The 20,850-nt window shown below is 37.3% G+C and overlaps 1 protein-coding gene across 1 annotated transcript; it reads right to left on the reverse strand.

Annotated features, from left to right (window-relative positions):
* Positions 1-1,237: 1,237 nt before the first annotated feature.
* On the reverse strand, positions 1,238-18,172 carry LOC140236100 (FAD synthase-like). The gene is made up of 12 exons (XM_072316071.1): positions 17,998-18,172; positions 16,169-16,263; positions 15,411-15,534; positions 14,212-14,327; positions 11,202-11,342; positions 9,768-9,919; positions 8,421-8,509; positions 6,146-6,331; positions 4,435-4,543; positions 3,748-3,849; positions 2,285-2,406; positions 1,238-1,383 (listed from the first exon to the last, which is right to left on the reverse strand). The coding sequence occupies exons 1-12, from the start codon at positions 18,152-18,154 to the stop codon at positions 1,238-1,240; spliced, it is 1,539 nt and encodes a 512-aa protein (XP_072172172.1). The 5' UTR covers positions 18,155-18,172.
* Positions 18,173-20,850: the final 2,678 nt, after the last annotated feature.

Here is a 20,850-nt window from a genome sequence, read left to right on the forward strand (position 1 = left end):
AAAAACCTCTGATAACAAGGCAAGTTTACACATCCCAACTCTGAACATTTTGATGTTGTTGTTTTTTTACCCTGATACAGTGAGAACCCTTTTATAAAAAGGGGTAATTGTCATGGTTTACAAGGTTCTCCTCTATTTACTTTGTTGGCAAATCTAAAAGTCAAAAACTCTCAATATCTAACTACAAAAATGTTTGGAAATTAAACAAAAATAAATAAATAAAAGAGAAGAGAGAATAAAATGGAAACTATCAATCAATACAAAGAAGGGGATGTAATAAATCCCTCCCAGAGAAGCAGACAGTCAAAGCATTTAAAAATTTGGTTCAGTTTGGAAATGAAGAGTTTGTTTGCAAAAACCGATAAGTCCATTTTTGAAGATTTGGAAGTACATTCTCTGTCATAAAGTACAAAATAATACCTTTTAAATGATATATTGGTCACTACATATAAAGGTATATTTTTGAAGTTATGGTCAAAAGAAGCAAAAATTTTCTTATTATTCTCTTTATTTTTCTTGACCTTTAATCGCAAATATCTTCATTTGACAAATATGGACTTATCGGTTTTTGCAAACAAACTCTTCCAATACTTGACCACACAAGTGACCAAAACATGCTCTTGTACACTCCACTTGAGATTTTCTAATACTTGTGTGAATGTAGCTTGCAGCATACTCTTCCACGACCCAAGTCTGTATAATCTTTCATTCTTGAAAACATTTCCACATTTTCAAGAAGCATGATTTGCAAAGCTTTCTTCATAGTTTAGGATTTCCTGGGGGGTTTTTTTATTTTATTTTGCTGTTATTTCTGATTTACCATTTCACATAAAATTTAATTTCTAGGAATAAGCAATCACATACAACTGTAAATTACAAGGCTTACAGTAAAAAAATCAATATCAATCAAAAACAAAACCTTGAACATGTCCGCCCTTAGAGGAAAAAGGTGAAAACTGCAGTATACACAAGAATTATTGCGATAGTGTTTGCCTGTTTAGCAATCAATAAATCTAATGGTTGCAACACAAGATTTGATTACTTGTTGCACAAAATGTGCATTTTACAATCTCTGCTGTCTTTTATCACTCCATCTTGACTTCAAAAATATGAAAATAGGGGCACTGGAATGTGAAATTTAATACATCTTGGAGTTCATCAAATTTCTCAAGGGTTACAAATTTCTTCAAATTTTTACAATTCCTGTTAGCAAAAACATACTATACAATTGTATAGCTTACCCTTTGTCATACAGCCTACAGTAGGGCACGAAGAGCTCACGTATGAATCGCCAAACGTCGTGGTAGCTCCAGTAGAGAATCGGGTTGACCCGCATGTATTCCGGCCATCCTTCATCCGTTGGTGCAAAGAAGCCTAGAGTCGCTGCAGCAAACAGTCACAGGGTAGAGAAACTGATTAATATGCAATTTAGGACCAGTCACTGCAAAAGGTCTCCAAACAGTAATTTCCAACTCTTTTTATTTATTTCTTTTTCACCAGCCTCTATGATTTCCAATAATGTACACACATTGTACAAATCTGTCTCGCTTTAGAGATCTCACTGAAAGGACAAAATAAAAGCTGCATTTCCATTTCATTTGATAGGGAAATTTGGCCAATTTTAATGCAATCAAGTGAGCGTAGGATTTTGCAATTAAAACCAGCAAACGGGCAAAACATCAAAAATATCATGGGGAAAATAATTTCTGAAAACAGCTGCTTTCACTCTTGAGGAGTTCCTCGTGTCATTTTTTTTTTTTTTTTTGCTGTTGCTTTTGTTTTTGTTGTTTTTTGCAAATTGATGGTAAACATGAAGCATTCATCCGTTGAATTTACAAAATTTATATGAAAACGTGAATGAATATATCATAGTTTAATACATTAACATTTTATCGAACTATAATTTCCATTATTACGCTGTTGGATGAAGGGAATTGTCCTATTACCCATGTAAAGCCCTGTAAAAGACTATGCAGTAGATTATATCACACAGAGAACAGGCATACATACAAACATATACTGTACAAGCTGTTTTCACAAACTTTGCGAATCACTGTTGGACCGTGAATTTAACACGTGAAAATATTGGTGCACTTACATACATGTACTGTATGCATAGCGTCGGAGTCAAAATCATGAAAAAATATCTCACGAAAATGCTTGCGAACTCCTAATTCACAAAAATATCTGTATGCGAAAATAATTTACAGCTTTAAAATATACAGTATGCACACAGTCACACATACACATGTAAGGGCACACACTATTTATTACATGCGTATACCTGAATATGGATCCGTGTTCCTGGTGCCCATCAAAACTGCTTTTATCTTGGGGTGGGACTCCTTCATCTTCGAGAGGGCGCCCTTGATGGGCCCTTGTATTAGAATCGTCTTCAGATTGTACCTGTGTAGGCATCAAGGGAGGATCAAGGGATAAAGATGATTATGGTATTTGAAGTCAGTTCACAGTTACCAATGGTCTGCAAAAACCTCTGAGCAACACATATTTTAAATCACGGATTGATATATAGGTCTTATTTACCAAGGGTAGCCTCTTCAGTGTTACCACTGCTCTACCAGAGGGCCCTGTCATTATTATTACCCTAGCATTGCCAGGCACCCATTTATACACCTGGGTCGAGAGAGACATGGTGGGTAAAAGCATCTTGTCCAAGGACTAGGCACTGGCGGGATTTGAACTCGAGTCCTCCGATCGGGAGTCGGGAGTCTTATCCACTATGCCACATCTTTCAATTAGAAGACCAGTTGAAAACAACCAAGCAGAAAGTAGCCATCTAAATGTCAGTGCTGCATAAAGGCTTTTGTTAAGCCATTCTTTCCAGGATCCTGGTGTACCAGGTTTTTTGTTGCATCAACTTACATACAGGAACATGGTACACCAGGTTCCCGAAATGTAGACAAGAGTGTCTGCATTTGAGACCTGAATTCATGTTTATTTGTATTACATTGAGTACAAAAATAACTTCACTCGAAAGTTTCTGCTATCAGAATTGCTTAATACACTTTTGGATAGTTTACCTTTTTCAACTAGTGTGCTTGCTTTGCTGCAAAACTATGTGAAGACCTATGTTGCAATCGAGGCTGAGCTCCCTAGATTTTGACTTTTACTGAACCCATTCTTGTCCCTTTATGGTGCATTACTAATTAATTTGAGAGCCCCATGCATGCCCTATTCATATCCGACGCCTGATCAATATTTATATGCGACATCTGATCGATATTCATTCTCAGTTACACGTAAGTTTCAAGTGAAGGTCTGCAATGACCTTTATCAACAAATGCTGACATTATAACCATGAAATGGCTAATGGGTATTTGAGCTCTTCAGAAGTAAAGCATGCGACATCTGGTAGAAGCAGAAATCTTGCTAGAAAGGTAAAAAGGTTGTATAAAGGGTGTGGCTGAGGTGACAGGCGTGGGGTGGGGAGCTGCTGCACATTACGAGAAGAGACCAAAAGGAAGTAAAGGTATGGTTGAGAGTGAGCTAAAAAGGTTCTCTGCAGAATAAAATGATTATATCTGGAGATATATTTGTAATTTCTGACTCTATTTCAAACATATACAATGTATCTTCCCTTTTCACTGCTTTGCCTTTTCCATCATATACACTTTTTTTTTTCACAGTGTGGCTGAACAATGCTTGTATGCAATACTATTCAGTGAGAGCAAGGTCTGACAAGACAAGGAAATGAAGATAGTGAATAAATTATTAAGTCTACTATACCTTAGTATTGATTCCTTCACAAACTCATCTACTTCTGGGAATGTACCTCTGGGATGCTGAATATACAAGACCTGAAGCTGGCCCTTGTAGTCTGGATATTTCCTGGAGATAAATGTGTGAATATATGATTATATGAATATATGAGTTTAAAATGAATGAATGAATAAATGAATACATTAATAATTTCAGACAGATGAACAAATGAATGTGTATCAAAACAAAGAAATAATCACACAAATCATCCATTAAAATAAGAGGGAATAATGCAAAATTAATATAAAGAAATACAAAATCTCATCAAAAAGATTTTCTAAATGACATGTAGAGACAGCCATCCCCCCCCCCCAAAAAAAAAGTATGAAATGCAGAGACTTTTGGAAACTTACGGAAAACTGTACGTGTGAAAAGATAGAAATAAAGGGTGTCACAAAGATAATCCCGTACATTTGAATATGCCACGCCAAAATGTCTTCTCCAAAAACTAATAAACCCACATAACATGTCTCTTTATTGGCATTTCAGGTTGTCCAGGAAATGAATATTAAGTTAATAGAATTGTGAATTTAAAGATTTGGTGAAACTACAAAACAATCTGTGATAAATGCTCATTGTTCTAGAACAAGCTGGGATAATTCTGACTCAGCACAAACAGCAGGTAAGGGAATGACTTTTTGCTTCTTCTAATACCTTCTTACAACGGCATGGAATAAATGCACGAGGGCGGTGCAGTCTTTCCCACCGTTGAATCCTGCACAGATCTCCTCAAGTTCATATTTCTCCAAGGCTTCTTCTAGAACTGGAAGATGCAACACAAAGGGACATGTGGCCAGATTACAATACCGTATGTCCAGCAGAAAATTACAACGGGACCGTCCGCAACAATAACTTTAAAAATAGTGAATCAATCCAAATGCAATTTCAGGGATATGAAAATACAACTTATTACCCACATCTTACAACAACAACAACAAAAAAACATCCGATTTCCTTCAGTTGTCAAAGAGAAATAAGGATCTTTGTAGAGCATGTCAGGAATCCCTTCACTCCAAGTTTTGTCCATTGTGTTCACAGTTCCAAGAGCAACAAGTGCTGAACTTGGAAGAAACAGGACCATGACATGCTTTACAATGATCCACATTTCTCTGTGACCACTTAACCAACTTGAATGGGGTTTTCTGAAAAGTGTAGTTAAGAAGTTATAGTTTCATTCCCAGAAATAGAATTTAGATTGTTCAATCATTTTGAAAGTTAACAATGCGAAAATCAATTGTAATTTTTTTGGGGGGACATACTGTATTATATTCATAATGTGTGTGTGTGTGTGTGTGTGTGTGTGTGCATGTGTCTTGTATATAAACACATGCATATAAAGTAAATACACATAGCACCCAGACGCCCCTTTATAATCTGTAATATAAGCTGGTCAGAATTGCTGCACGTTAAGGATTTTCACGTCTTGACAAAGTAGTCAATATTGGTTATATTCATATCATACAATATCATATGATTTATGGTGAAATTATTACACAGACCTGCACTACATTGTATTTAGCACACAGGCACACACACAAATTGATCATTCTCATGTAGAGCAAGCTTGGAATGTATACAGCCACACTGTGGCCAAAATACGACGAATAGACATCACTGCCATATCTTATGTTGACCTCTCTAAACAGGCTTTACAACATTTACCCTTTAGCCGCTGAAGATTCTGTACATAATGGCCTATGGTTCATTGGAAGTTACAGCAATATTGCTCTCATTTCAACGTTCTAAATCATATGAAATAGCTCACCGCATGTTTACTTTTGTCTAACTTATGTTTATTTGAAAGTCTAAGACTTTACCAAGAGAATGGTGTCTCACAGAGGTAATTCTGATATATATACATTTGTTGACCTTTGACCTTTTCCAATTGAATCGTCATATATTCTTATATGAAAACAATACAAAAAATGGTACAGCATAAGACTATAAAGGAAAAAAAACAAAAGGGCAGTTTCATGTGTTTCAGTGACGAATGGGTTAACGGAGTAGATAAGGCTTGTCCTGTCCCGATGGTGTCTAAGCAGTCGTTGAATCAGAGTTTGTCACGTGAAAGTGAGGTACAATGTACTGTATACACTGTTATTTTCGCATACAGATATTTTTGCGAACGAGGAGGTCACGGACATTTTCGCGATACGTTCTTTTCGCGAATTGACACAGAGGCCTTCATAAGCACATTATTACCTTAGTGCATAGTGACATTTTCGCGTGTTGTTAAATTCCCGGTCCAACTGTGATTTGAGAAATTTGCGAAAATTAAACCGTCGCAAAAATAACAGCGTATACAGTATATAATGTATACCACCATCTCATAAATCTGTCCTCCGTCTATTAATTCAAATCTCACCTCTTACTGCTTCGTGCACCTTCTCAGAGAGCGGCCGCAGATCGCTGTCCTCGCTGGCGAGACTTGTGGACGGTGCGTCGGTGTCCTCTGCGGCATCACTTGGGATGGGCGCCGGGGACGACACGAGATTGTACACAGCCTCTGGCGCTCTGCCGACCGGATCGTTGTCATACTTCACAACGTGTTCTGACAGAGGAATGTTATGTACACTTTGAAGGCGCTGAGCAATACTCTTTTATACAATCATGCATGAGACCCTGCATCACAAAACCCACAAAAAGTCACTGGGTTGATTTTCCAGTAGTAATGACAATAAGGGAGTTCATGGTTAGCGCATGTCTCATTTGACCCCTACATCATAGACTTTGAAATAACATGGACATGTGTTGTGATCAAAAATTCCTTGTTGAAGCATGGCATTTTGTATTAAATCAATGTTGATAAAGTGCATGGAGAGATTTTGCTAAACAGTGTTAATGAATGACCTACACCTGTACGTTCTAATTTAGTCTGAAACACATACATTGTACTGACATAATTCAGATTCTCATAGTTGCTCGAGACTTCTTTACATTTTAAAGTCAGTGGCAAATACACAGACATTCTCATTTGACCTTTGTTTTGCACAAGCGCAAATCACAACCGTGAACTCCCTTATAACATAATGATGATAGTATAAATTTGTTAAGTGCAAAACTCATGTACATTATATTCTTCTGCATGGCAAGAGCTCCTGATATATTCAAAAATAATAAGTAGTTAAATGAAAAAAAAAAAAATTGTTTTGAATCTTGATTTTAAGATTGCTACTGTTGGGGATTTCCTGATTTCTAATGGTAAGTTATTCCACAGTTTGGGAGCTGAAAGCAAATGTTTGATCTCCTTATGTCATTTCTATTTTACATGTTGCGATTAAATTGTAGGAGAGTGTCTTTAGGCCTGAAGATGGCATTTTGGTCAACTCGGCTGATTTTAATTTGTCTGTGTTTCCTGAAAGGAGTCACAACAAGTGAAAAACTAAAGGTGTAAAATTAAGCATCCCCACAGGTCCCTAGAGAAGATTGTCTTGTCTGTTTGATGAAAAAAAAAAAAATCTGATTTCAAATCTCATTATCAATGAAGAAGTGCCTAATCATTCCACTTCACATCAAATACCAAACAATTTATAGGTGCGGGCATACTGGCAAAAGGTCAAGAAGTTTAAGATTGCGAAGTCTTCGCAATCTTTTGTCATGCGGTCACACTGGCAGGCAAACTTGGAACAAGAAGTTTGGGTCATTGGTACGCGCGCACAAGCAAGAAGAAAGAGCGCGCCGTCCGATGGCTAGTGATTGTGACGTAACAATGTACACCTGTACATGACAATGGCCTCGCGCTTCGAAGACACCGCCCGGAAACAGATCGAGAAGTGTGTCAGGGGTGAGGGAAATATCCCTAGTTGGAGTGGGAAGTTTCGCGAGAAGTTTTGCGAGATGTTTCGCGGGAAGTTTGCGGGACGTTTCGCAGGAAGTTTGCGGTCACACTAGCAAAACTTCGAGATCTTAAAGATCGCGAACTTCATCTTCTCGATCTGTTGCCAGTCTGACCGCGCCTTATTAGGCAGTATGATATTTGATCAATTACTATTTACACTTGAGAAATACTTCCAGTTTAGAACCCTGACCTTTAACTTTTTCCAAACACCTTATTAATGAGGTGAAAATTTTCTGTTATTTTTTAGAAGCGCACAGTAATTTGTCTACTTCAGTGAAACATACCTACACCTAGTGTAGCTGTCCAGTGTACCATTAAAGGCACTGTTTACCATTGGGAGCATCTCTGGGAAAATCTCTGAGTTTGATGCATATGTGTCGGTTAAATGTATCACATAACATCCTCGCATATACAAATTTTGCAATAGAGCCTAAAACATAAGGAGATATCATTATTTGTCTCAATAAACCATAACTGTAGACGTTTTAATCTAGAAACAATTTTATTTCAACTATTGTTCACATTTTGTATATTTAACAATACTTAATACTGATTATACTGATTAACATTTTTACACTGGTTGTTTTTGTTTTTGTTTTTTTTTATTCCTAACTCACATTTTAGAACTATTTTGAAGCACTAAAGCTGGGTTTTTGTTTCATCTGCAAATGGCAAATAATGTCTTTAAAATCATGAGCAGTTCTAGAATTCACTGCTTAGCTGTGATCTCTTGACCTTTGACCCACAAAGCCAATGACCTGTGCATTTTATGTGGCTACTATGCATGCGACATTTGACCTACCCTGTGGAAGCATGGCAAGGAGTTCACTGTGAGCTTGGTTCAGGGTCGTCTCGTCCTCGCTCTCCAATACCAACTTTACCGTGTAGTAGCTGCAAAAGAAAATCCAACAAATAAACAGATTAATAGGGTGGTTCATTACAATCAGCTCCTAACTATTAAAGGACAAGTTCACCTTCATAGACATGTGGGTTGAATGAATGCAGCAATATTAGTAGAGCACATCACTGAGAGTTTGGGGAAAATCGGACAATCCATTCAAAAGTTATGAATTTTTGAAGTTTCTGCTCAGTCACGGCTGGATGAGAAGACTACTATAGCTTGTGATGTCACATGAGTACAATGATATAAAGAAAGTATAAAGAAAATTCAACATATTTTCACTTTTCTCGCATAACAAAAGAACACTCGACTTCTCTCTTTCAGAAGGCAAGGGGAATGATATTTCAGTAACGAGTCAAAGAAATGTGCACTTTATTCAAAAAACAAAGTTTTGTGAAATTCTCTTTTTATTTTCCTTATACCGTTGTATGCATGTGACATCATACACTGTAGTAGTCTCCTCGTTCAGCAGTGATTGCGCAGATGCTTTAAAACTTCATAACTTCTGAACGGATCGTCGGATTTTCCCCAAACTTTCACTGATGTGTTCTCCTAATATTGTTGCATTCACTCAATCCATATGTATATGAAGGTGGACTTGTCCTTTAAAGATGTAAAATCATACAATTCATCAACATGTTTGCCTCACAATGTACTTTAAAAAAAAAAATGGGGACCATGAAAAGTATATTGAACTTTCTCCACTGTATATACATTTTGTGCAAGTTGATCTGTCTTTATTGCTTATGTGGGTAACAGCTGCATTGGAAATCAGGCAATCAATTCTACAGGGTGCATGAATAAAATTGCAGTCCAGATCTGAGTGGCTCCTCTATATGCACAATTACTTTACAGAGACCTTCTGCTAAAGTCAAATAAACTTGGAAATGAGAAGAGGGCAGTGTCGATATATGATTAAAAAAAAAAAAAAATTTGATTTTTGGTATACAGCGGTATGTTTCCTTTCATTCCTCTCAACAGGAAAATCATAACAGCAAACTCATTTTTTGTGGCAAGTCAACACAATCATGAATTATACACATGCACCATTTGACAAACTGAAAATCATGCTTTCAGATCCACTAACACCACAAAATGCAAACAGACCTAAACCATTTCCAACAAAAAAAGAGGGGGGGGGGTGGAGACAATTTCCTCAATCTCCTAAAATAATGTCTGCTGCAATGCTCCTATCAGACACATGGAAATTACCAACTCTGAAGATAAATTACATCTTCCTATTCTCACCTGTGGCTAAGCTTTGGGTATGATCCCAGGTGTACGATGTCCTTGTACTTGGCATTGAATTGATTGAGGTAGGGTGCCACCGCGATTTCGTGGGTGCTGATGAATATCTCTCTCACGTAGAATTTGACCTGTGACCCCTGGAAGAGCTTCTCCTGGAAAGGACGAGAATGAAATCTTCAACCCGTAAAATGTGAAAATCTGGGAAAATTGGTGACTTTCAGCAATCAAGGCCACACAGCTGATAGCGAAAATTCATCATGTAACTTCTTGGCATGAAGACCTTGAAGTAAGCAATATATCTGATACAATGCATACTGTTATACAGTGCATCATACACTAGTACCTCAGTCAGAGCTATCGTAACTAGTATAACAAAGCTAAGTGACAGTTGAACTGGTACGTGGCAGCATTATAACTAATGAAGTTGTAGCACTTTAACAATATAAATATTCTTGATGAAGATTAAAGAGAATTCACAAATCACGCTATAAGGTGTGTGTGTGTGTGTGTGTACTTTTTTATATAGGGGATTTGCTGTTTTTTTTTCCTTTGTTTCATGTATGTGTTTTTATTTTTCTTTGTATTTTAGCATGTAACCACACATCGTTTGTCACAGGACATATTTATACCACTACATAAGCATTGATGAACATTGGAGAAATCATGCACTACAATGTCTAGAAGATACACTTCTACCTTATTACAAATACGACTTCTAGGTCTGCCATCAGGATTCACATTTTCTGGGATGGAATACCTGATACTAACAAACCAACTTGCATTGCAAATCCATTCTAGTCAACTGAAAAAGTGTCTGCTAATCTAAGACGTTCAACCAGAAATGCATCCTGTTTTTACAAACATACACTGTAACATTTATGAAAGTTTGCAATGTGTCAATCAATCTCTTCACTTTCTCTATAAATAATGGGATGGATACTGCTCATAACAGAACCATCAATAAAGATGATCATTAAATGTGGAAATCTACTGGACAAAATAAGAGTTGCTACAGAGAAAATAAACACCTGTAACGACACGAAGGCGGCTTCTAAGAGCTTGGGGATTCCGGGGAAGATGTAGACGTTTTCCACCGAGATGAGGGGATAGAGATGTGACTTCTAGGTCTGCCATCAGGATTCACATTTTCTGGGATGGAATACCTGATACTAACAAACCAACTTGCATTGCAAATCCATTCTAGTCAACTGAAAAAGTGTCTGCTAATCTAAGACGTTCAACCAGAAATGCATCCTGTTTTTACAAACATACACTGTAACATTTATGAAAGTTTGCAATGTGTCAATCAATCTCTTCACTTTCTCTATAAATAATGGGATGGATACTGCTCATAACAGAACCATCAATAAAGATGATCATTAAATGTGGAAATCTACTGGACAAAATAAGAGTTGCTACAGAGAAAATAAACACCTGTAACGACACGAAGGCGGCTTCTAAGAGCTTGGGGATTCCGGGGAAGATGTAGACGTTTTCCACCGAGATGAGGGGATAGAGATGTGGCTGTCCCGTCTTGAGATTCTTGCCATACGTCAGATTGCAGTGCTCCGGGACCTGTGTGACATTTAAATATGAATCAAATTACATACGTTTAATTATAAAGTGTACTTTAACCCAATGAGGATGGGCTGATTTTGCTACAACACGCATTTCCCATGTACCCTTGCCCGAGTATTCTCAGGACGCGTCCTCAAAAGGTTAATCATTACAGAGTCGATAGAACACTTGCATATTTCGAATAATATGAAAAGCGTGCCTAACGTTGGTTTGCGTCATTTCTTTTTAAATCTTATTTTGGTCTGCTTGCCAACTAGCACATCCACTGCTGTACTTTCTTTTCTGATCCTTGCATCTTCTAGGGCGCCATCACTCGTGATGACCACTTTCTGCAAAGGGCATGGGCATGTCAAATGTTGACAGCAAGCATGCAGTATACAATTCATAATCACGCACATAGAGATTTGAGATGATTGAATTACTTGAACTATGATTAGATGAATCAAAATATGCATTAACAAGATTACCTTTAAAAAGTTATGAAATCAAATAAATTTTCAGAGTTGTACATCTCACATCAAAAGCTTTCAATCCTAAAATCACTTAATGCTCGCAACTGAAATGCACCAGGACTATTGGTTTACTCATTATATAGCAAGCACATATTTATCAGTAATATGGTCTTCACTTATGGACTATTAGAAATCACAAATTGGTGCTGTTTTAATCATGCTTACATGTTTGAGCAATTCTCATTGATGGCATAACTCAGACAAATCATTTCAAGGCTAAATAAGAAAAGTGAATTTTAAATCTCTCAACCACTGAGATTTTGTCACAAACCACAACATCATTCGGTTGCTGTGAAGGTGTCTTGTAAGACTACTGCACCATTTGTATCAATAGCTAGTGCACCTATGCCACAATTAGTACATTTTTTCTTGCTTTTTTCTGCATTTAAAACATGCAAATTAACCTTATTGTCAAAAATACATCTTTTACAATGTCAGTCCATGAAATATGTGATAACCCAATACAGCCTGTTCTTTGGAGAACATCTGGTAATACTGAACATGGCTTTGAGGAGACACAACCCCAGAAGACAGCTGCATGGTGTAGAAATGAAGTTCACTTCATTTATACAGTCTGCAAACCTATCAACTACTTGCAAGTAGTCTTCAGAATGATATACAGTAGGCCAAATAAAATAACATATTTTGTACCTAATGATTATCTCTATTCTTTTATTTTAAAGGACAAGTCCACCTTCATAGACATAAGGATTGAGAGAATGCAGCAATATTAGTAGAACACATCAGTGAAAGTTTGAGGAAAATTGGACAATCGATGCAAAAGTTATGAATTTTTAAAATGTTTGTGTTGGAACCGCTGGATGAGGAGACTACTATAGCTTATGAGTCATATGCGTACAACAGTATAAAGAAAATGTAAAGAAAATTCAACATATTTTCACTTTTTTCGCATAATAAAAGAGCACTTGACTTGCCTCTTTCTAAGGGCAGGGGGAATAATATTACCCATAACACATGTCGGTAACGAGTCAAGGGAATGTATACTTTTTTCAAAAGATGAAATTTTGTGAAAATCCCTTTATATTTTCCTTATATTGTTGTACGCATGTGACATCTAAGTTATTCATACACTGCAGTAGTCTTCTCATCCAGCGGTTACTGCACAAAAACTTCAAAAATTCATAACTTTTTGACGGACTGTCCGATTTTCCTCAAACTTTCAATGATGTGTTCTACTAATATTGCTACATTCTCTCAATCCTTATGTTTATGAGGGTGAACTTGTCCTTTAATCTCTTCAGCTAAAGATCAACAACTATAAGCAAACACAGTCTTATCTTGCAAGAGCAATGGTCTAGTACCTTGTAAAAGATTAACGTTGGACTATAGGGTATCACATACGTTCAACACTTGAAACACACACACACACATGAGCAAGAAAAGATTGTACATCCTGTGCTTGCACTGCACTGTCAAAAAAAGTACCAACAGAATTTTGAGATTGGACATGGGTACATACTATTTTGTATCTCGGTATTTGTCTCAAATCCAGGTACTTGGATTCTTCCACATCCCACATTCTGTGAACCACTTACAGTAAGTAGTGATATCAGTCTTGCAACAAGACTATCTATCAGTGACAACTATACAGCGCCAATGTGATGTCTGATGTCTGCCATGCTATGTCCCTCCCGACTCATGTGTATGTCGTTACTGGAGTTGCTTATACTGGTGACACTTGTGTAGAAAGGCAAGTTTGTCTGCCCAAACACTGTAGAAACTAGAGAAGCACTCTGAGAGCGCAGACCTCCATCAAGCAGCTCCTTTCCTATGATGATCTTGTTCTTCCATAGAGATCAGTGATTTCTACCCATACACCTGAAAAATTGCCCGATTTCCCAGTATGAAGCCTTTTGTTATGTCATCAACTTCCAGCTGCGCGGCATGCCTTGCGTCGCCCTAGCAGACACTACAGCATGCACTTCAGTGCAAGTATGCAAATCTCAAAAAATGCACAGCTTGAACTCCCAAGTTCATTGACCCTACCTGCCAAAATATCGAAAAGTCCATCATAAAGTCCATAAAAATTTCTGGATCTCTACCGAAATTTCTGTTTGTGTCATTCTCAACCTTTCCTGTAAGTTTCATCCATATCTGTTAGCAACTTTTTGAATTATTTTGCACACAGACAAAAAACAAACAAACAAACAAATGCAGATGAAAACATAACCTCCTCCGGCCCTTGGCAGAGGTAACTAGATTTTGCAGGAAATTTGAGATGGTTCAGGTAGTAGCCACTCCACATACTTTGCAGCATCTTCTCATTGTATGGGGCATTACAGCTGCAAGGACACACTACAATAGCACAGCAGCCATGAATTTAACAAACTTACCAGAGCCATTTTCATTTGTGGTGAGTCGAGGGCGCTGTCAGCTCCAAAGTAGTCCCGACAGATCTTGACCAGTTCCGGGTGGGGGATGATCTTCTGCCCAAAGGCCTTGGCTACGCCTGAAATACAAAAAGGCATGTGGAATACACAAAGTAGAAATCTTAAAAGACCATTGCAGGTTATTAAATGTTTGAAATTTTAAATACATTTTTGCCAAGATATCTTTCACGTATGACCAGGGAAAAAAAAAAAAATGTATGCTAACCATTTCAGAGGATGCTGTTTAAGTGCTGCTTGAAAATACTCTGTACATTATTTTTTTTTTTTCATTTGACATTTGTTGAGATTTATGTCAAGATACTGAAAATTAGAAAAGAAATGAAACAATGGCATTTTTATGACAGCTCATTTTTTTTAAGATTTTAATGTATTAAGGTCAACATGGCAGATACAAAATTGTTTATATAACAAAATTAGAGAGAGGGAGAGAGTATTTTCGCGAGGAAAATATTTCGCAAATTGGGACTTTTGTGAGAGGTTAAAGCTGGGATCAAAAACCACAGAAACAAGATATGACTACTATCCTGTTTCAGGAGAAAAATGTTGATTTCCCACTTTGGAGATGATTAGACTGCAAGGCAGTATACAGCTAATGTGTGTTTCGGAAGGCAATATACACAAAGCTAATGAAGGCCTGTTCTGGAAGGCAATATATAATTAAGGAGTCATTATGTCGCAAATATCAGTTGCCTTGCAAAATTAGCAAGATACAACACCACACTGAAAGGCAAGGTATTATTGCCAATTTATACAGTGGTTACAATACAACACAATGCAGATGGTAAATATGGATACATTGGGGGGAAAAATGCTGATTTCCCACTTTGGAGATGATTAATACAGCTAATACATAGGTATGCTCTGCAAGGCAATATACAGCTAATATGTGTTCTGGAAGGCAACATATAATACAGGAGTTATTATGTAGCAAAAATAAGTCGCTTTGCAAAATTAGCAAGAAACACCACCACACTGCTAGGCAAGGTATTATTGCAAATTTATTCAGTGACTACAATACAACACAAATATGGATACATCTGAAAGTAGTGTTCACTAAGTTTCCATGTCACAAACAAATACATTCCTCTGTTTCTACATCCATTTCAATTACCATTTCAATTACTAACATCCATTTTGATTACCTTCAAATGTGACGTCATCATGCGTTGGACCAATGCCTCCAGACGTGATGACGTGTGTGTAGCGCTTGGAGAAAATCGAGACTTCATCGGCAATAGTGGACAGGTCATCTCCTATGACTGATATCTGTAATATTGGATCACACAGACTGGTCTACATCAATACTGGTCAGTGATTGGTTACAATGCACTCATGTGACTAATCCAGCAAGGTTCAAAATTGTTATATCCTATGCTTTGACATCACGTGAGGTAACACGATTCCAAAATTTGACAGGCTGCTGACAGAGCTGAGAATGAATGTAGATCACATATTTACAGCAAATACTGCCTCATCTGGTTGTAATTATTGCACTTCACAGTCCCTTGGGAGTTATATTTTTCCCCCTGTTTTCCTCAGCGCTGCCTGCTTTGGATAAATATAACTCCCGTGGAGAGTTCTGTTAAATCGCACTGGTCTCTGAATAGGCAACATAGATCTGTCCTTTCTTATCAATAGGACACTGAATAATATCTTCCTGTCACATTATTTGAAATGTAAGTCATTGACTTTGATATTCAAGCCTCAGAATTTGAACATAGGGCCTTCAATTGCTAATATTTGCTTTGAATGATGTTCTCATGTTCTGCTTGAATCTTACATTCAAATTTTAGTCTTGGAATATAGGCCTACTATTTTTACATCACAACTTTCCTTTTTTGAAGTTTTCCTTTAAATAATGCAAAGTATGAATTACATACTCTACAAACTGAAAACTCACCCTTTCAACTTTGACCCCAAGTTTGTACAGCTGAGAGCAGATGAAGTTTGAGTTGGTATCAAGTGTCTGACCTTTGAGGATTTCATCCCCAATAACTGAAGAGGAAAGAAAATAAAAGGGGGTAAAAGAAAAAGGAAACAAAACATTTTACAAGAAAACATGGATGTAAAACCACTAAGTTAACAGTTAGTTAAGGCTACACCATACACCTCCAGCCAGGGGACTTACAAGTGTATGTCAGCTACATGTAAAGGCTGTAGGCCTATTAACCAGTATACACCTCTCCTCAAAAATCTGGAAATGGAGGTACTGTATACATATAGATCTACAATACAGGTCAACCACAAATCAACAGCTAGTATCAAATGACAAACATTGTGAATCTTTATTATGACGTTGGACATAGAGACAAGAAACCATACACCAAAAATATTTCAATAGTGATTTTGACGTTGAAATTTAATTCTTAGTAAAAACATCACAATAGAACAAATTATGATTTAGTATCTAGGACCTAATATCAATTGCAGCAATCACTCAATACAATGTACATGTACATGAACTTTCAACAAAACTAGTTAGATGAATAGATTTCTACTTCTGTCACCAAATCCCTTGTATTAAAAGTTGTAACATACTATCCCTCAGAGGCTTATTAAAGTCTGGTTCTATGCTAACGACTTTACAAGTTAGTTTCTGTTTTCGGCAATTACAGACCTTATAAATACTTAAGAAATATTTTGGTTCGTAAGTATAGACCCTAGTAGTTGTTGTGGGTTGGTTTGTACATGTGTGTGTGTGTGTGTGTGTGTTTTGTTTTTCACCTTTCGTTTGTTTTTCGGGGGATGGCATAAAATTCTAGCTCTCATCACAAGTTAGCATTGCACATGGATCACACAATTATTGATTCTTTATAATGATGAGTAAACATATGCAGCTGTCCTCACCAACTACCGACTACACTCACACACTAACTTTCTGCAGTCGCTATTTTTATTACCAATTTATAGGACTACACGCCTGGTGCGGTTACACAGTGCCCCATGCCCGCATGCCCCAACAAAGAGAACATCTTTTTCAGGGATGCCAAGTTCAACAAGATTTTATGAGTGAGATTTTCATGACTCGGCATCTCGGCATGCCAATGTGCGCGCGAGCGAGGGTGTGGAAGGGTTTTTTTCCCCCGTGGCCTCCCACGGTAGGGAGCTTTTTCGATTTTGAGCTCTTAATGGTGCGATCAGGTGCATACTTAAGTGACTATTTTTGACTTATTTCAAGAAAGACAAAAGGGAGATATACCTTCAATTGCAACTATCACTTAAATCTTTTGAGCTATGCTCATTATAATAGGCCCAAGTTGCAGACTTCGTCCGATGCGTGTGAAAAATGGGTGTCATGCGTGAGATCGCGAGATGGCCCCTAAATGCTTGAGTCTCACGCAGAATGCGTGAGACTTGGTAGCTCTGCTTTTTTTGGATAAGATCTTGCATCATATTGTGGTCTATTTATGAGGACTACACACCTGGTGCGGTTACACAGTGCCCCATGCCCGCATGCCCCGACAAAGAGAACATCTTTTTTGGATAAGATCTTGCATCATATTGTGGTCTATTTATGCCGATCAACATTACAAATATGGCTCCGTGTAAACCTCTAATTTCACCGACATGTGTGCTGTGTAACGTACAAAAGAAATCCAGCAGGACTTTGCAAAACTCGTAACGTTAGAGTCGTACCGTGTAACATATAACAGAGCTCTACTACAGGTCAACCTTCTCAGTCTTTGAACCCACTACACGAGCTCCTAGCTCGACCACCCCCATACTCACTGATAATCCCCGCCGACGGTTTCCCTCGATCGTTGACTGACATTTCGCTGAATGCACGCACTACACCAGCACTACTAGCTGACTGTTGATTTCCTCGACAATGGCGAATTGCGACCGATATGCGTCGAATTATAGCTGATGACTTTCCTGATATCATGTCCAGTCAAGTCTTCCCCAGATTTGTAGGAAGTAGATCCAGGGTGCCCTAGGCGCAACTTCAGACGAAACCCATTCGCCGGAAAACTTTATGCAACGGCACGTGCATGCAGATTAGATCACTATGACAGTATGTACTGGCATACTCACATAACATAACAGGCGACGTAAAATAAGTGATGTTTATTTTTACAACCTGGAACGTAGATGGCGCACAATACGGCACTGGTTTACCACCATAACTGGTCAGTGGGTAGCTTCTAAAAAACCAGCCTAGTTTTTGAGTTTCGTAGTTCACATTTAGGCTCCACCTGTAAATGTGAATTCATGAGTAATTTTGGGTGCTGAATCCAAATATGAATGTTGCCAAGTTGTTAACTTGCACGTTCTAATGATATCAGTGCTTAATTACGCAAAGTTGACTAATTTATGCAAAATATGACAGCTTTCCTTTTTTTTTTAATGGTGGGTCTGCAGATGGATCACTGAAAATTTGTATAATAGGATAATTTCTGGGTGCTGAGTCCACATGTGAACATTATTTAATCAGAAATGTGCACGCTTTTATGATTATAGTGCTTAATTATGCAGATTTCAATTATTCTATGCAAAACAGGCTGCTGTTTGTATTTCATCATGGTATTATGTGTTTGGACCAATGAAAATTTGTACGGTGGGGTTATTTGGGGTACTGATTTCATTTCTGAATGGTGAAAACCATCAGTCTGCATGTGAACTTGGTATCAGAGCTTGATTATGCAAATTTGATTAATTTATGCAAAATATTGTATTTTTGTTCTTTCAAAGTGAATCTTCATATTTGGAAAAATGAACATTTGTACAGTGGGGTAATGTGGGGTGCTGATTCCAAAAATAAATGTTACTAAATCAGTTTTCTGCCTGATTGTAGAATTTGTGCTTGATTATCTAAAGTTAATTAATTTATGCAAGATATAGTAATATCTTCTTTCTTGGTGATTCTCTGCATTTGGATCACTGAAAAAAAAAAAATGGGCAGTGATGTTTCCAAATCATTAAGCTGTACATGTTTCCATATTAGTGTTTAATGACACAAAGTAAATGACTTTATGCAAGCATGTTTGTGTAAACTGCAGTGCTATTGGTTTGTAAATTAAGTGCTGAATTAAAGGGACTGTACAGTTCTGGTTGAGGTGAGGATTTAGCTTTTAACGTTTTGCGAGCTATTCAGAAATCACTCTATGAGATGTCAATGAGCATGTAATTCTAAGGGGGTATCAAATGTTTATTTGATGAAAATCGGTTTTGCAATGGCTCAGATATCCAAAAACAAGTGAAACAAAGAGATCATAATAAAAGGCGTGGCCTGTCGCCTTTTATCATTATCACTTTTTTGGATATCTCAGCCATTTAAAAACCAATTTTTATCAAATAAACGTTAAATCCTTCTTAGAATCACATGCTCTTTCATATTTCATAAGAAGTTTCTCCTTATCTCACTTAGGAATGTTATAAACCTTAATCCTCACCTAAACAAGTACTATATTACAGTCCCTTTAAAGCTTTTCCACATCCACACATCTTCCAGGGTTTATATATTGTAATGAAGTGTATACTCAGATCTTGGTCATTAAAATGACAAATCTGAAGCATAGGAGGCCTAATATCACCAGCTGATATGATCTCCCGTTTGTAAACGGGAATTATAAGTCTTCACCCTTTTCACCCTTCTGTGTTTTTTTTTTTTTTTTTGGATGGCAATAAACTTGATCAATCAATCAATCAATTAATCAATCAATCTCTTATCATTCCAAAAAAAAAGAGGAAACAACTAATCAAGCACACAGTCTCTGACTGTCTGTCTCTCTGTCTCTCTGTCTCTGTCTCTATCTCTCTCTCTCTCTCTCTCTCTCTTATGTATTTATATCAACACCAAAGTCTTTCACAACACAGGAAAAACAGTGCACAAGGTCTTCAAAGTCAAATGGGAAAGTATCATCAGAAAGTTGGACATACACGTGTAGTGGTCACCCCAAATATATAAACATAGATATTGCAAACAGAAATAATGCCTCTGGCACCCTTCGGGCGGAGGCATAAAGGCTGAAATTGGCATATTTGCGGTTTCCTTTATCTTTTACATTGACATTGTTACATTCAAGAACACTTTTCTTTTAGTCTTCAGTATAATATGTAACATACATAGACCAAGCCACATTTAGACATTCATCAGTTTAAAAAGGTTTAGTTTCAGTGAGCAGTTTCAAGCTATATACATATCTTCATTCTCTTCATATTTCCTCCTTTTTTTTTAATTCTGCTCTTTGGAGTTTCCAAACATGACGAACTTCTGATAACAGCCACAATGGCACCCATCATTCCTTTTCCTTTCACCAGAGAAAGACGTACACTGGTGTTGATGTGTTGAGATCAATGCCAAATTGCTTGACAAAGTTCTTTGCTGCATTTCTTTCTACCGAGTCACTATAATCTTAGCCCAGCAAAAGCAACCAACAATTTTTGTCTTACTTTCTTCTTGAAAATGTACCTGTTTCTATTGTTTCTGATGACAAGTGAAAACAATAAACTGAATTTCCAAAGTCCGGAGAGTCAGGAGATTCATATATAAGGCCTGCAAAAACAGGCAAAGCTTCCATCAATATGTGTGCATTGTCAACAGCTGAATGATACTGCAACTGAGCTCTATTGTTGTGTAGT

This window comes from Diadema setosum, chromosome 12 (genome assembly GCF_964275005.1).
Source record: "Diadema setosum chromosome 12, eeDiaSeto1, whole genome shotgun sequence".
NCBI lineage: Eukaryota > Metazoa > Echinodermata > Echinoidea > Diadematoida > Diadematidae > Diadema > Diadema setosum.

Bases quoted from the DNA above. Each gene is read 5' to 3' on its own strand.
- LOC140236100 (XM_072316071.1), bottom strand. From the start codon at position 18,154: ATGATATCAGGAAAGTCATCAGCTATAATTCGACGCATATCGGTCGCA. The intron at 11,343-14,211 runs GTAAGTTTGTTA...AATGTCACACAG, and splicing joins CACAAATGAAAATGGCTCTG to GTCCCGGAGCACTGCAATCT. The intron at 6,332-8,420 runs GTAGGTCAAATG...TTCCTCTGTCAG, and splicing joins CCTTGCCATGCTTCCACAGG to AACACGTTGTGAAGTATGAC.